The following is a 16,773-nucleotide window of genomic DNA, read 5'->3' on the forward strand; positions in this document are numbered from 1 at the left end:
GGAAGGATACAATGTAATAAGGAGCTCGATTCACATCACACCCAATTCAATGAGAAACAGAGAGCACGCAAATGCACACCGAATTCATTGTAAGAGACACAACGTGTTTGCACGCAAAATGTCTTTATCAAAGAGTGTCATTATGATGGAAGAACAAAAACAAGACAAAATTTGGTGCCAGATATACTTGGGCGGTTGTTCATATACCTGGGCGGCCCGCCCAAGTAAAGTCAATGTGTGGGAAACACTGTCTTGCTGAAGGTCTCTTTCTTGTCTCCGTCTGGATCACATTTGTTCTTGCTCTTGTCTTGGTCTCAGACTTTTTTTCAAGATCACAACTGTAGCATTATGTGAAACTTACTGTTTCAAATATAATCATTAACTAATTTTATTTCCGGTGTGCTGAGTCAGTACTAAACTGGGGATTGTGTCAAAAGTATCAAAATGAATATAAATCCTGAAGTAATTCAAGATGTGATTGCTAAAATCTATTTGTGACCTATAGTTGTTTTCACTATTTTGGCGAGGAAAATAGTTGGGGTTAGGATTATATGGATTTATGTGGATCTTTCAGAAGTGCTGGTCTGGTCCGGATCTGAAATTAGTCCCACCCTGTCTTGGTCTTATCTTATTCACAACACACCCTACACTCTGTCTGGTCTTGGTTTAGGTTTGTGTCAACTACATTGCTATCCCTGGGACCAAATGCTGATAAACATTTACCACAAATACACTGCAAGTTTCTTTGAATAAAAGTATCAGTAAATACTGTAACAGAGATACTCCAGGAATGACCTTTGGGGCAGTTGGTTAAAGTAATTGCCAAGATGACAAAGTTATATATTGTTACTAAATTGTTTTCAGATGCTACTTGTTTTGGTTGTTTGTTATTTAATGCATTGACATTCATATATCTGAAGTATGGCTTGAGTGTTCAAATACTTTTTGGATCCACTGTATGAATAGTGGTGCCAAAGGGAAACAGCTTTAAGCTTTGTTTTTAGCTACGACTAAATCTGAGTTTTAGTTTGTAAATCCACTGGCTTCTTATTTAAAAAAATCTGCCGTAAAGTTTTTACAGGAGGAAAAGATGAGGTGTCTCCTGAAGCAAAGACGACATTGTCTTTCCTTTCATGCTTTACCCATCCCACATGTACAGAAATAAAGGCTCTGTTATGGAATTACTGTGTATTCTTTCCTCATTTCATCATATTATTGCCCAAGTGTTTTCAATGTTCAAGAAGTCTGTTGTTTTGTTTTTATTTTTTGACCCCATCAGATAAAAATCTTACTGTATATAGACTCTTGGCCCTCCAGTTGTTTTCTTTTAGGTTTAGTGTTATATTTATAGCTTTGGATCTCCCCTGAAGTATTAACCTGATTGTCAGGAAAGTGCTGGACAGCAGACAAGGGCATATTTGAGGTTTTTGTCTTGGCGCTTGAATTGTGTGCGTGTGTCTGCATGTGTGTCGGTGAACGCGTGTTGATGTGTTTAAACAGTGTTGTGGTTCTCTCAGCTCTACCAGAGGGCTGTTAAACCCTGGTCTGTGTCTTTGTTAAATTGCATGTAAGCATGGACTTATGTGATTGTAAGTGCATCGACATAAGATGATTGTGAGTATTTTTTTATACGTGTGCCCACATCAGATCGGAATGCAGCAGACCTTTTCATTGGGAAGTTTCTCACATGGGATGTCTAAGAGTGATAAAAACAAGTGGAAAAAATATTCAAATAAATATGTAATAGTTACAGGATCTTCTGGAGTTGATCATACGTGAATCTCTCATGTTTTTATCACTTTTTCTCTCTACAGGGCAAAGTGGCTCAGACAGCATGCATGTCTGCCTGTAAACACCTGTCCACCTCCTTGCTTCAGCTGCTGTTGGAGTCTGATGTCAGGCAGGTGTCCATGGGAGCCTTGGAGCAGTTCAACGTCGATGTCAAAGAGTGTGAAAGTGAGTTTAATCTTTGTTACAAGTAAACCTGCTTTAATATTTGGAGAGTGATTGTGCTTTACGTTGATGCTCAAGTCTAAATGTTTTTTGAAAGATTGAGCTGACGAAAAATCAATGACAGTTGCGTAAAAGATTAGAGAGCGTAATAGAGAATAGAATTCTCATGTTTGGCTTTGCTCTGCCCATTTTTCGTCACAGCTTTAAATGCGACCACAACGCTTATGAGCGTCTAACTCCGACTGGTTAATGGATTGCCAATGATACTCAGCCACCACACGCTATCGCACAGAGGTCACCGGCAAACAAAGAAAATGCCCCATCACCCAAACAGCCACGTCAGTCTTACCGTATGCTGCCTTTTTGGTGTGGTTGTTCTTTGGTTAACCAAGACGTCTGATAAGTACCATATCAATGATCGGTTTCGTTTCGAGAGACCACATTGATGTGGATGTCGCTGCTTTTATTTTATCCCTCAAACCACAGAACTGTGCTTTTATCAAAATGCCACTCTTGTAAAAGGGAAAAAATGCTTTTAACCACCCCTCATACTTCTATTTGTCCCAGTCTCAGTGAATGAGGTCACCGTGTTTACGGTTTCTGAAAGTTTGAAGGTTGGGACTTAAGAAATAACACAGAACTAAAATAACTTTTTGAAGATGTAACCACTTGAATGCACAGATGATGTGTCTGTGGTTGGATCCATCAGCAGTGCGGACGTGTCTGGGATAGGGAAAGAGTGAGACATGCAAAAGAAAGAGATTTTTTTGAGAGAGATTTGTAATTTATATACAAGATGTGAAAAGGCTGTTTTGCTACCATTTGCTTTTGACAACTAATGTCAAATAGATCAGTGTACACCTGGGTTCACTGTTAATTTGATTTAGCTTTTAAAGGATAATTTCAAAATAAATAACACAATCTCTTAATGTCATTGTGATAAAGTAGGAGATATTACTGTACATTCAGACTATAACATCAAATCCATTTCTGTTGTCAAGTAATGTATCCCATTCCAATGATAATTTAAGTACTTATGGGACTCTGTTAAACTAAGATTTGCCCCTCCTTTCTCTATTACGCTTTTTTGACGCGAGTGAGTGACAGAACAAGGGAAGTGTCGTGAGTTACTTCCAGTTCAGTTTAATTGAACATAAAGGTCTTGACAGCTTGTCCCTGCTTATCCCTTGAAAGGTTTCTTAGCATAGCCCCTAATAGGGCTTTATGCTGGTATGTGGCAGTTAGGTGAAAGGCTGAGGTGTTCGCTTTTCTTGCGTCTTGATGAAATGTGCCCTGACACGTCACGTGATCCGTGCTGCCTTTGGCAAAGGTCTCTTTCCTGTACAAAGACAAATGGGAAAGTTCGAAAAATTGACAGTCTTGGGCAGAGACGTGCCAACAAAAGCGCAAGCTAGCTGGGTAAGCAGTCGCTGGCTCAGCGTTTGCGGGGGTCAGAAATAAAGATGGCAGGCGTGTAATTCGCGTGAGAGGCAAGAAAGGCATGCAGCATCACAAGGTGAAAAGGATTTCTACTGGCCCCAGCTTGTTTTGTCTCCGTGTGTCAAATGTTCCGTTTTTAAGAATGGTCTAAGCTGCTTGTTTACGGGTTACCGTCCAAAGGCAGAGAAAGGTCCCAGAAACCACTCTACAACTCCTGCACTCCCCACAAACCCCCAGCCCATTGGCTTTTCACAAGTGTTGTCGGTCCCTTTGCTCAGTACCACACCACTGGTCTAGGACAGTGGACTCATGGGAATGGGCGTTAGGTTTTGGGTTACGGGGTAATGGCAGCTCCTTCATCCCACGCATCGGCTCTATGTAGATTGTCACATCAAGGTTGGGGAGAATTAATGAGAGTTTGATGATGATTTTTTTTCCGAATGGGCCGCACAAAGCCAGTGGCAGACCCAGAGACATGACTCTGTGGCAGGGGCTGCCCCGAACCACCCAACTAACCCTTCCCCTCCCTGCCAGCACCCCCAAAACCTTCAAAGCTTCCCCTGCATTTCACTTCCCCCGCCCCCCACCGAACCTCCCCCTGTCCTCCCCTTGTCCCGGCTGTCATCCGTCTGCCAATCTCCCGCTCCATGGCGAATTCCCTGCTCTCTTTATCCCTCTCTCTTTCCCACAGGGTTTGCCAGGGCCGGCCCGGTGCCTGGCTTCCAGGGGGACACTCTGCTGCTCGCCTTCATCGACTTGAGACAAGTAGGTCTTTGTTTTTTTCCACTCCTTTTTCTTTTCTTTCATTCTTCTTTCCCCCTTTCTTCTGTTTTCTCCTGTTTACCCCTCAACATCCCCCCCACTTTCTCTTATTCTCCCCTTTACGGCCAACACCAACCCCCTAAACCTTCACGCTAGCCTTGGTTTTGTTTGAAGGTTTAATGTGTGAGCCAGTGTGTGTTTGTATTCATATCTGTGGTCCCAAGGCCCAGCCATTTATTCACCTTTGGGTGGTTTTCTGTTTATCATTCTGCTGTTTGGTCTGGAAGTGGCCTCAAGACCTCCTTGTGTTAAGTTTAAGGTAAGACTTTTCAGCTCGTTCTTTACGGGTCACCTTATCCTATTTGCACCTCTACACGCATCAGGATTGATTAGACATTGCAGAGCTGGAGCCATTGATTAAAAGAAACATTACCCACGCCATTGCTTAAACGTTTTTTTTTTAAAGTTATTTTTTGGGCCATTTTTGGCTTAATTGGATAGAAAGTAATTAAGGGGACGACAGGAAAGTATAGGGTGAAGAGAGGGGTATGGGATTGGCAAAGGACCTTGAGCCAGTTTTCGAACTCTGGTCGCCAGAAGTGCGTCTGCGCCATGTGTCGGAGCACTGTCCACTACACCATCGGCTCTGACCCATTGCTCAAACTTTTAACAATTTTAACACATTGACCAGAACATTAACTCTTTCACCGCCAGCGTTTTTAAAAAAAGTTGCCAGCCAGCGCCAGCGTTTTTCATGATTTTCACCAAAGTTTAATGCCTTCCAGAAAATGTTCTTCTTCAAATATATAAACATACAATATACCAAACGAAAGAACAGACCCTCTGCTTTCAAACAAAAAAAAACGTTTCATCCTACCTTTAGTGGTTCTTTTGCAATCAGCTTTTGAATATGGGTAGGTTTTTGCAAAAACACCATATTTTGAGCAAAAAGCAGAGATAATTCAATTTTTGTGACGGACTTTTCATAGAGATCCGATTCAGAGCGATCTTTAGAACAGACACGGACATGCAGCAGCTTGCCATAGGGCAATACTTCCGGTTTTAAAAAGTTGCGGAAGGGCGCCACCTGGTGGATAATAGCGGTATTGCGGAAAGACGGAAAATCTCGTCATTGGCGGGGAAGCGTTTTCTCTTAATTGACGAGATATCTCGTCAATGGCGGGGAAAGAGTTAAAGGGGGTCGAGAAGCGCAACATCGCGTCTAGGACAACTCTGAGGTATCGTACACCGGAAGTGCACATTAAATAGCGTAAGCTTTGTCAGATAGCGTCTACTTAAAAATGCAAAATATACGTTAGCAGCCAATTTTTATCGCTAACGATTTGGGACAAATATGAATGTTATTTAATGTTAAACTATGTGAGTGGCGCTCTGTGGCGTGACAGGGATTTGAGCAATGTCCAGAGTCACAGCCGACAGGCGCCGCCGGTATGCGTACATTAATGGAAAATAATGTGTTCTGTTTTTAGATTCATGGCGCTAAGCGGCGTGTCGCGCCGCTTCTCGTCCGGTGTGCAACCTCCTTTAGGTAATGTTGCAACCAGACAGTTGCAGCATATTTTTTTTAAAATAAAAATGTAATTGCAACCCTTGGCTATGTATACTCTGTTGGACTTGAAGAGACTATTTCCAGTGCACTTATGTATTGCTGGTCTTGTGTTGCTATGATTTATTGTTTACCTAATTTGTAAGTCGCTTTGGACAAAAGCGTCTTCTAAATAACTAAATATAAATTTCTCTGGGCCCATCATCCAATAACTTCTGTTTTTAATGTCTTTTATTTGACCATTAACAAAGTGATGTTGTCAAAGTCATGGCGTAGCAGTTCATGCAAATGCTCCAGAAACATAAAGCACTGGTTTTCAGATACAAAATGGACGTTGTGTCCTACTTCTCGCTCTTCCTATCATTTTCTGTCATCTTTCTTTATGAAAGACCGTAACGCAAAAGGAAATAAATTTGTTATCATGCATCAGTTTTTACAAACCTCAACATAACCACAGTTTGTTTGAGACACATCCAATGAAAGTTTGAAAGAAAGCGGGTGGGAAGAATGTAGCATGTGTGTGTGTTCTTAAATTCACAGATCTAGAGAGGATGGGAAACAATAATCGTGGGGTTATAAGGGTCCATATTTGGGACCCCCTCCCTCGTTGCCAAAGTGGCCAACCTGGGCTGATGTCAGGAACTGAGAGGGAATGACGGATGAGCTGGATGCTCGGGGAGTACTGGATGAATGAGCTGACAGACAGTGACGAATAGCTCTTTCTTCCACTAAAACAATCCCGTTTTGTCCCGCCTGCCATCATGATGCAGTGCCACTTGTTTTCCATTTAGTTTTTTTTTTAAAACCTAACTTCACCATGAAGGCGCTTGTGTGGTTTTGCTTTGTTTTGTTTTTTTTTTAAAGAAAGGAGAAAAAGGATGCTAAAGAAAAGAATAAACCAAAAAGCGATTTTGCTTTTTTAATGTCATGTTTCGCTTTTGAGCTGTCATGATGCATGGCTCTTTACAAGGATATCTTTCATTATTAATACTGTTATTGTTATTATAATTTCAAAAGCGTCAGATGGAAGTTGGTAGAGGTGCACGTAAGCCCCTTTACTCCCTTTCTCTGAAGAGGTGCCTTTTTCAAGGGGTTGTTCTGTTGATCGGAGACGTCAGAACCGTTCTGTTGACCCAGGCGTCCCCCTGCGTGCCTGGCCCTGAATACGCCCGATAAATCAACCTGAAGGGCCCGTTTGTGTCCCAGTCTCCCGGGTCCTGGGATGGGGCTGCGGGTCAGTCCTTCTGGAGATAGACAACGGAAAGGTCCGGAAGCCATGGGAGGGGTTTTGGTTAGAGCCTGGAACCTGGATTCACTCTCCTATCTGAAAAGAATACAAAAAGAACATCCAGACTTTGCTTCAAAGCGTATTAGATGGTGAGGCATAAGAGAAAGAATGAAGAAGGACTGATGTAACGAAAGGACATAATGAATGCTCAGACATTCTCATAGTCTCTAGCGACATTCACACAGCAGAAGAATTTGGATATCAGTCCTGTTTGGAATACACGATTGTGAGGCAGAAAACAAACTTTTTACAAAAATACTATTATTAGAAATAAACTTTGGCAAATGAGGCACAACTTCTCTTTTGATGACAGATCTCTGTACATTAATCAATCATTTGATTTGATTTAAATGTAATCAGAAGACATTTTAAGAGATTGAAAGGTCTCATCCCCATTCAGTTTGGTTGTACAGACTACAAAAACAGATCATGCATTCTTCAAAATAACTTCTTTCGTGTTTTATTTAGGAAAATAATATGAGTTTGAAAAGGATTAAGGGTGAGCAAATAATGTCAGAAATTCCTTTTTTTGGTGCACACAAGAAAAACACAAAACATGGAACTGAAGTGCACTCTAAACTGTCATCTCAAGAATATGTAACAACATATTGAGAAAAAAAAGATTTAGCCGCAAAAAATGTGTCATTCTTTGTCAGTCTTTTGCTGGGTTACAAAGAGTGATTCACTAGTTTAAAACAACAGGTATAAAATTCGAAGTTTATATTGTAAATGATAGGCTCAGTGCTGCGATTCTATATTTAGAAGGCTTATTTTAGCAGATTATATCAGGGAAGGTTTGTGGTGATGGGAACCCTTGGCTGGCCTTGGTGTGGGAGGCCTGCTGGTCTCTGCGGTCAGGCTGCTCCCCCCAGCAGCACACAGTCTCTGGCCCGCTCCGTACCTCAACTCTTGCCCTGAATGTTCTGCTTTCTCAAATTCCTCTCAGGTTTAGAGGGAGATGTATGAAGCCAGCAGGCTAATGCGTGGGTGATGCAGAGGCTCTTGTGTGCTCGCAAGGCTGTTTCATGGGATTAACTTAACACATGCATCATTTAGTGGAATTCATCAGATAGTGTGTGCTGAATTTGGCCAATTATTTCTGTCAACTTTGACTAATTTGATCATTAACTGCATGTGGTCTTTGGAGTACCACACACACACACACACATCAGCAGAGACTGAAAGGCTTCTGTTAGGCCTGTAGTATTTTGGCACACTCTTGTTGAGGTACGTAACAGCCACAAGGCATTTCAGAGGTTAAGTTGTGATAGCTTGCTACCATCCATTTATGCCATTGACGCAGCCAGTGGTGTCCTCTCTCCCCACTCCTCATGGTCTGTAGAGGGGGGCTGGTGAAAGTTTCTCTGCTACCCTGAATTTTAAAGCCATGAGGCTGCTATGCATTCCTGTGGCCTGTCCACAGGCATTATACCAGAATTCCTGGAACGTTGGTAAAAGGATTTAGTGTAATATGCTTTTATTCTCTCTAACTCTTACCATTCTTCTTTTTGTCCTTGGTGGTAAATCCTTACACTAGTGCCACAGTTAGAGGCTTTAGATCTGCTTTTCTCATTCCACTGGGCCACCTTCTTATTGTCTGGACCCTTCAGGCTAGAACTCGGTTAACTTTACGTATCTTTCTTAATCTGGGTGTTTGCCCATAACTTCACCAGTCGGCTGTCTTCTCAGTGTCTTCTCTTTGACTTACATTATCTGTCTCATTCATCACTGTTCCCCCTCCTTTGGTTGAAGTGTCTCTGTGTTCTGACTTTTGAGTGAGATGATCAAAGTGCTGTCGGAAATGATCATGAGTTAAAGTTTGAGCAGAAATGAAAGCTGAATTGTAATCTGCGTAATGTTCTGGCACAATCCAGTGATTCCATGCTATGGTTACTTTGGAGACATTTATAGTCCTTTGTTTTGGCGTGTGTGTTTTGGTAATTGCTAAACAAACTCTGAGTCCGCTAGTGACCCATAGTAAAAAAAAATGTTGTTCCGGCAACAGGGTGCAAGGCGGGGACATGTTGGCGGACCAGAAGTTGAAAGGCCTTCTCTGAAAGGAGTTCAATGTGGTTTAGGGAAATTTGCTGCTTGCTCCCAGTTCTCAGTCAGCAGCCTCCTCCGGAGAAGCAGGGAATCTGGAGAATGTTCTTTCAGTTAGGAAGACTTCTCGTAATGTAACATGCAATTTTTGTTTTGTTTTTCTTTTCTTCTTACTGCACTATAGTTCTTATTTGGTTTCAATGTGTATCCGAGAAACCCATATACATCTAGCTACTTCATACACTGCACTAGAGAATGAAGGGAAAGAAAATATTCAAAAGTTGCAATTGGGGAAAATACTAAGTTTGAATACTGCACACTGTAAAATGTTTGACGGGCTCGTACAATACACAGAGCCTGCCAAAACAAAAATCTGTTGCATTGTTATATACTTGATAATAATATATACTAATAATATACTTATTTCCCAATGTAAAATCAAATATATTGTTTGTGGAACTGAAGGAAGCTCAGTGAATTTATGGGGATGTCCCAAACGCTTACAGTATGTCATACTTTGTTTTAGACAGTTACTGCTCAACATGTGCTTACATGCATGCTGTTGGGAAAAATGACGTTGATCTATACATGACACAATTTTCTTATTATGTTTCGGTACGTTTCTGGTTGAGTAAATGTGAAAGGCAACAACCTGTTTTACAGATGTCCGGGAAGACAAAATGAAAGTGACTAACATTGTATATTTAGATTTATGAGTCAGACATATTGTTATCATGAATTATGAAGTGGAAATTCTGGCTAATGGCTAAGTCAAGGGTACGGTGCATGTAAAGGTTATTTGTGAATTTCGAAACCAGAACGTAATCCTGGATGCGGGATTTCCAACAGTTTCAAAACTTGTTTGGTATTTCCCAGTCATTCCCCGTGTCTTTTGAAAAAATAAATCAAGTGCTCGGTGCGCAAAGGTCTGCAGTCTGTGTGACTGTAGCCTTCGCCTTTTGCTCTCATAGACACACATATCACTGCAGGCCCACAACAAGATACAGTCACAATTAGCATTATGGATAAAACTGAATGATTGTCGAATAAGCATGATCATGCATGTTTGTGCGGTGCATGCGCAAAACACATACAGCCGGAGAAAAAAATGAAGTGAGTGCGCAGAAGATAAACTAGCCATGATCACAACGATGTTCAATGCCAAAAACAAACCTAGGGCCCTATTTTAACGATCTGAAACGGAAGTGCAAAGCGCAATGCGCAAGAGACTTTGTGGGCGGATGTTGGGCGCTGTTGCTATTTTCCCGGCGGGAGAAATAACTCTTGCGCCATGCGCAAATCAATAAGGGGTTGGTCTGAAGTAGGTTCATTATTCATAGGTGTGGTTTGGGCGTTACGTCAAATAAAGCAAACAGAACGCTTTCCAACATTCCCTTTAAACGCAAGGGCGCAAGTTCCATGGCGGGTTGCTATTATTATGACGGATTTACCAGGCGCACGCCAGGAGCGGTTCACAGCCGAGGAGACCGACGTTTGTGTAAGAGCAGTCAAAGACAGGGAAGTTGTTTTTTTATGGGGATGGGAGAAATCCGCCCAAATCAGCGTAGGTTAAACAGGCGTGAGAGGAAATAGCCACAATTGTCTCATCAGCTGGCATCCCCATCGTTGCGCCAAACGCTACAATGATGTCAGGAGACAGGGGAATCCCAAGCTTGCCAGCATAAATCGGGCACGCCGTGTAACGGGAGGTGGATCTGCCTCAGGACCTGACGCCAGCAGAGGACATCGCTGCGTCCACCCTCACCGCTGAAAGGGTTTGGGAGCTTTGAAATCGGACCCAAGAAACGCAAGCAAGGTCCAACCCCATAGTACGCTTACAAATCAAGTTCATATACATTAAGGTTTCTTATGAAAATATTTTAATCGTTATTTGCATGAGAATTTTTTAACGCAGCCACACAATAAATAAAAACTATCACCACAATGCTCACACAATGATTTCCCTTATCTCATGTGTTAATATTTTTTATTGTAACCATTTATGATTTGCAAAAATAACTGTTGCATCTGTGTAGATTAGTGTGCACGCTATACATTATGGTCAAGCATGCGCCCTTAAAATAGCATAATGAACAACGCGCCACTGACTTTAGACTATTTTTTTTTGGTCAGTGGCGCAATTGTTTATTGAAACTGCAAAATAGCATCAGGGATGGTTTGCGCCGCAACACGCCTCCTTTTTAGCGCTGAACCGCCCAGGGAGCGCAAGTTCATTCCCTAGTTTGCCGACGTGCGTCTGTGGAGGGAAAAACCTGCTGTGCGCCGCTGCAAAATACGAATGATACATGCATCACTGACAAAGTCAATTGCGCTGGGTGCAAGATAGGGCCCCTGGGCTTTTTAAAGGAGTAGTCCACTTTAAAGATGGGGCCCATTGACTTTCCATAGTATTTTTTTTTACTATGAAAAGTCAATGGACCCCATCTTTAAAGTGGACTACTCCTTTAACGTCAGGCTAGACAAGGCTTGCTGCCAACGCAACGAAATGGCGTCTGCAGTGAATCTGATAGGCTCCAATACAGAAAATACAAATACTGTTGGGAAACTAAAAGCAAAGACCGAAAAGCCTGCAAGATTAGCATAGCAATGCTGCTAACGCTGCTATACACGGGGAAGAAGACCAGAAGCTGTTTTTAATGAACAGATTAAAATGTAATCTTAAATTCTGGCAAGAAACTGTAAAATGTGATCTGTAACTGACTGTCGTTACACTTTGAACGCCACAACACATATCACTGATCCTTTTTGACTGGCTGAGGCTCTACACGCTTGCCAAGTTAACTGTTGCATGTTTTCTAATGGAAGTTTGCCATCTCCATAATATAAGCATCTTTGCTGAAAGTACGCCGCAGGTCTAAGCTGAGGTGATGATGAGAAAAGTGGCCATCGTGGATATAATTACAACAAAAGATGTATCAGTGACTCGGAAAGTGAGGTGAACAACTAGAAAAATAACACTTGATGATAATGTAACTTTAATTTTTTTGACATTTCATGGATGCATGGACTTTCATGCGACTGTTGCAGAGTGCCCATGTGAGGCGAAGTTATACCATGTCTATTAGTCATAATATTTCATTACGAGATAAGTTTAAATTGATGATTTTATCAAAACACTAACTACATTTGACTCATTTTACAATCCCACTAGCATGTTATTTAGACAAAATAAAATATTTTAATTTGCGCAAGGAAGGTGCCGTTTTTATGCACACTTTTATGTCCTTGGCTATATGCACTGCAGTAAAGGCTTACTGCACTATTACAGTTAAGGATTATTCGATTGATTGATCATTTATTTAAACGATCATAGAATATGGGAAATTGCATAAATTGGCATCCCTAGAACAAAGTTTGTTTCACTAACAGTACAGTTTTAACTCTATGTTCAATTCAGGTTTATCTGTTTTATATCATCTGCTAACACTTCGATGACTCCAAACATACCACGTGACTGATAGGTAAGTTTATTTTCAACTTTTAGAAGCAGCCTGTCTGAAAGTGACTAGTGAGAGGGGTGGGGGTGGACAAAACCACATTCTCTCTCAGTGACGTAGGATGAACGGGACCTCAAGTGTGTGTTTGTGTTTTTAATGGAGCCTCTCGGTCAACCGTCGTCTCCCCGAACCATAACGTGCAAGGTTCAGTAGCTGGGGTCAGACAGTGAAGGTGTGCTAGAAAGAAGAGACCGAGGATGAAACCATATGGCTTGTGGTCTTCCCCTCACCTTCTTCAAACCAAGCCTCCCACAGATCTGCTCTCTGTGTGGTTCTTTTGGGAGTGCTAGGAGGTTTGAAAGAATGGAGACTTCCACAGAACTTCGATTGTACAAGCAAACAAACTCTCCTAGATTTTCCTGTCTTTGCTTATGGAAAAAATGTGAAAACGAATGAGATGGAGTGGAAGAAGGAGAAGGAGAAAGAACAGGATATGACACAGTCGCTGGTCTCCTCGGACCTTTTCTCCATAGATTCCCTAAACAAGCCACTGACAGGTGTCACAGTTTAATTGTCCCCCCTCTTGCTTCCTCTCAATGCCCAGAGAGTGTGTCACGCTTAAATCCATCACCCCTGCTCCTTCTCAATGGCTTGCTGGTGTGTGTCAGTGAAAGGCCTGTTTGAGTCACTGTCACAGGTCTCCAGGGGTCAGACGGATGAGCTGCCCTGCTTGTATGGAGTCAGTGAGGGAGCAGATATTCCCTGAGCAGGGGGTTGACATCTCTCTTTGCAATGCTGTCCCATTCAGCCAGTCCATGAGGATGGCACTGACGTAGTTTGTGTGTTTGTGTGTAAGTGTTGGACAGAGAGAGAAACTGTCAACTGAATCCAGCTACACTAGCTCACCCATTTCCATCTTTCTCTTTGGGGCTGTTTACACTCGGTATTAAGATGTGTTTTCATCGATCGGATCACAAGTGGACGAGAGAGACACATTACGTTTACACCTGGTATTTAAATCCGTCTCTTTTGTCCATTTTCGACCGCTTTTGTCCTGAATACTGTGAGGGGACGGTTCGTGAGACGGTGGGCGAGTCTCTCTGCTGTCATTTAAACGCGAGCGGAAGTAATTATGAGTTTATATGGACGCAAACTAATATTATGTCGGAGTCCGTTGCTTGTTTAGCAAGTATACATCCTGCACAGTGTTTTGTACGTTTATATGTTGGAGCTTTCTCTGAATTTTCAGCGCAATTGATGAAATAGGATTGCGCAACTTTCACGCTTTCAAAACGAAACTACGGAGAACACCCGCAGTAGTTTTATCAATGAAAGGCTGTTAACACTTGGCATTAACATGCGTTTTTGTCGATCGAATCACAAGTGGACGACGTTAATGCCAGGTGTAAACCGTGTTCAAAACGTTTTGAGCTCGTCCACTTTTGACCACTTTCAACCACATTCAGAGGTAGTCGAAACCCCTTTCGATCGGATTGCTTTTGTGGTGTAAACGCAAATGTGGTTGAATGTGTTCGAACAGCCACAGGCGACCGCCTTCTCTCCGCCCATTTATCTAATCTTTTCTGACTTCTGGTGTGAACACACGGTGTACAGCGCTTTTTAAGCCTTTTATTGATAAAACTAAAGCAGTTGATCTCCACATTTTGCAAGCATGTGAAAGTTGTGCGATATTGTTTCATCAATTGTGCTGAAAATTCTTAGAAAGCTCTTACATATGCATGTACAAAACACTGCGCAGCATGTTTACTTACAACACAAGCAGCAGACTCCGACATAATATTAGTTCGCGTCCATATAAACTCGTCATTACTCTCACTCGCGTTTAAATGACAGCAGGGAGACTCGCCCACCGTCTCCACAGACCACCCCCTCACAGTAATCGGGACAGAAGCTGTCAAAAGTGGACAAAGAGACGGATTTAAATACCAGGTGTAAATGTGATGCGTCTCTCTTGTCCACTTGTGATCCGATCGACGAAAACACATCTTAATACCAAGTGTAAACAGCCCCTTCTCTATTTATTTAATGTTTCTATTTGTATATTTATGTGTTTCTTTCTTTATGACTTGCTTAACCTGTAGGTAACCTCAGCGGTTCTGTTTTGAGTAAGGTCAACTTGAACCTTGTTATGAGGGTGCACCAATATGGGTTTTTTATTGGCCAATGTCTAGCAGGTTGTGCTAATGGCCGATATAATGTTGTTGTGTATCACATAATTTAATTTAGTAAATTACGTGTTCACTTAAACAAATTAAATGAACGTAATATTCCTTCCAAATTTCACAAACAACGTAATTTTTTAAAGATAATCTGTTTAAAATGATTATATGGCTGTTACATTATTATATAGTTTTCCTTATACCTCTACCATCTTTGCTGATATGCATTTATTTTAAGATGCTTTGTAACAGCGAAAACTTGTGAACGCTATTCAAATAAACTTGAACATATCTGCTCTCTGGACTTCATCCTCAACATTTTGCTCTTCTGTTTAATTTATTTATTTACTTGAAGGCAAAGCTACTTTGTTAAAAGTATCACTCATCATATTACAGTATGCTTGCTCCGGACTTCACACAGTTGACTACTGTGTGGGAGGGCTAGAAAGTTGGAGGATATATGACTGTGTTGTTTCGGACCGTGAACTCATCCTGGCCCTGGCGCACGCTGGCTGACCTTCCTCTACTTAACAGCCAGAACCAAACCAGGTGTAATCACTTTCTCCAGCCTTCCGCCTGCCTTTCCGTCCAAGGGAGAGACAGTGAGCAGGGGGTGGGCCAGTCAAGTGGCCTCCGGCCGACCCTGCTCGCATTCCCTCGGAGCCAGCGGACGATAAGCGTGGCGTGCTATCTGTCTCTCTCTCTTTCTGCCTCTTGAGTCTCTCAAAGTCTCAATGTGTACTGGCAGGCCGGGCAGGGGGGGATGTATGGTAAAGCAGTAAGTCTCTGTGTGTTATACATGTTGTACATGCTGGAAAGAGGAAGAGGGAGAGCTGACATTCCGGTAACCTTGGCTTTGGTCCAGTACAGGAGTCGGATGGAATCTAAAGTCTGAGCCCTTCTCTGTACCACTTCAGCTTTCATTGATATTAGGCCTGTGTTAGGGGCTGTGTATCCACAAGAGAACCTGGGTTGAAGAAGTACAGAAAGACAGACACACCTTCTTTTATTAATTTTACTTTCTTTTTCTTTTCTCACTGTTATTTCTGCTTAAAGACTCGATGAAGAGCTTGTATTACTGGTCTTGCCTCTCTAACAACCTTCATCTTAACCCTCATCACCTTCTTACCGGAAAGCATAATGTGTTGTAGGTCATTTACAAATGCCAATTCCTTTGTCATTAAGTATCGTAAATAGGATTTGGTGAATTCCATCGGGACAGCAAGCACTAACCTGACCCTTAGTTTAATTGTGTTGTGTTTCTCTCGCTCTCACTTTCTCTTTCTCTCTCATCTCTCCCTTACTTTGGCAGCTGTTTATCTGTTTGTCTTCATGCTGAAGTGATCATGAGCAAGCAGTATTCAGTCTGTAGCCCCTCTGTGACCCTGAACATGAGGGCTATCAGAGTTCACATCCATACAGACAGCACCACACCATCACCAAAAAAAGCCCTTTATCCGATTATGCCATTATTCATGCCCTGTGAAAGGGGTTGGAGTTCTGTAATGCTGGTTTATTGTCTGTCACACACACGTTCACATTCCATCTTCATTTTCGTACAGCAGCTGGAAGAGTAGTTTTGATTTGTTCGATTCGGCTAACTCCATTTCCTGTAAGCCTTATGAACGTCTCTATATCTTTTCTCATTAAAGTAAACAATGATTACACCGTTGGCACAGATATGATTTCTGGGACCGGTATTGGCAAAAGGTCATGCCGGTGTTTTAAATTTCCTTTTTTAATTCCGAATGGTTCACAGCAGTTCATCTGTACTGTGGCCTGTTTTATAGTTTCACGGACACTGTAATGTGTAAAGAGACAAATCTGTGAATCTCAACAGGGTCTTTACTTATTTTCGAAGGCATTCTTACACTGTAAAATATCAAATCAACATATATTTTTATGTTACTTTAACTTAAAGGGCACCTATTATGCCTATTTTTGCAAGATGTAATGTAAGTCTCAGGTGTGCCTAGAATGTGTCTGTGAAGTTTTTAGCTGAAAATACCCCACAGATCATTTATTATAGCATGTCCAAAATGCCCCTATTTGGGTGTGAGCAATAACGCACCTTTAAATCAA

At 41.8% G+C, this 16,773-nt stretch overlaps 1 protein-coding gene across 3 annotated transcripts in view; it reads left to right on the top strand.

Moving 5' to 3' along the window:
* Positions 1-16,773, top strand: part of exoc6b (exocyst complex component 6B) — a 122,243-nt gene that overhangs the window by 87,717 nt on the left and 17,753 nt on the right. For 2 of the 3 annotated variants that reach the window (XM_065248775.1, XM_065248776.1), the window contains 2 exons: positions 1,815-1,956; positions 4,085-4,158. In XM_065248775.1, coding sequence (XP_065104847.1) covers positions 1,815-1,956; positions 4,085-4,158 — 216 coding nt within the window. The remainder of the gene's footprint in view (positions 1-1,814; positions 1,957-4,084; positions 4,159-16,773) is intronic. The other variant, XR_010526096.2, reaches the window with a different exon arrangement.

The sequence above is a fragment of the Paramisgurnus dabryanus genome, chromosome 2, assembly GCF_030506205.2.
Source record: "Paramisgurnus dabryanus chromosome 2, PD_genome_1.1, whole genome shotgun sequence".
In the NCBI taxonomy this organism is placed as follows: domain Eukaryota; kingdom Metazoa; phylum Chordata; class Actinopteri; order Cypriniformes; family Cobitidae; genus Paramisgurnus; species Paramisgurnus dabryanus.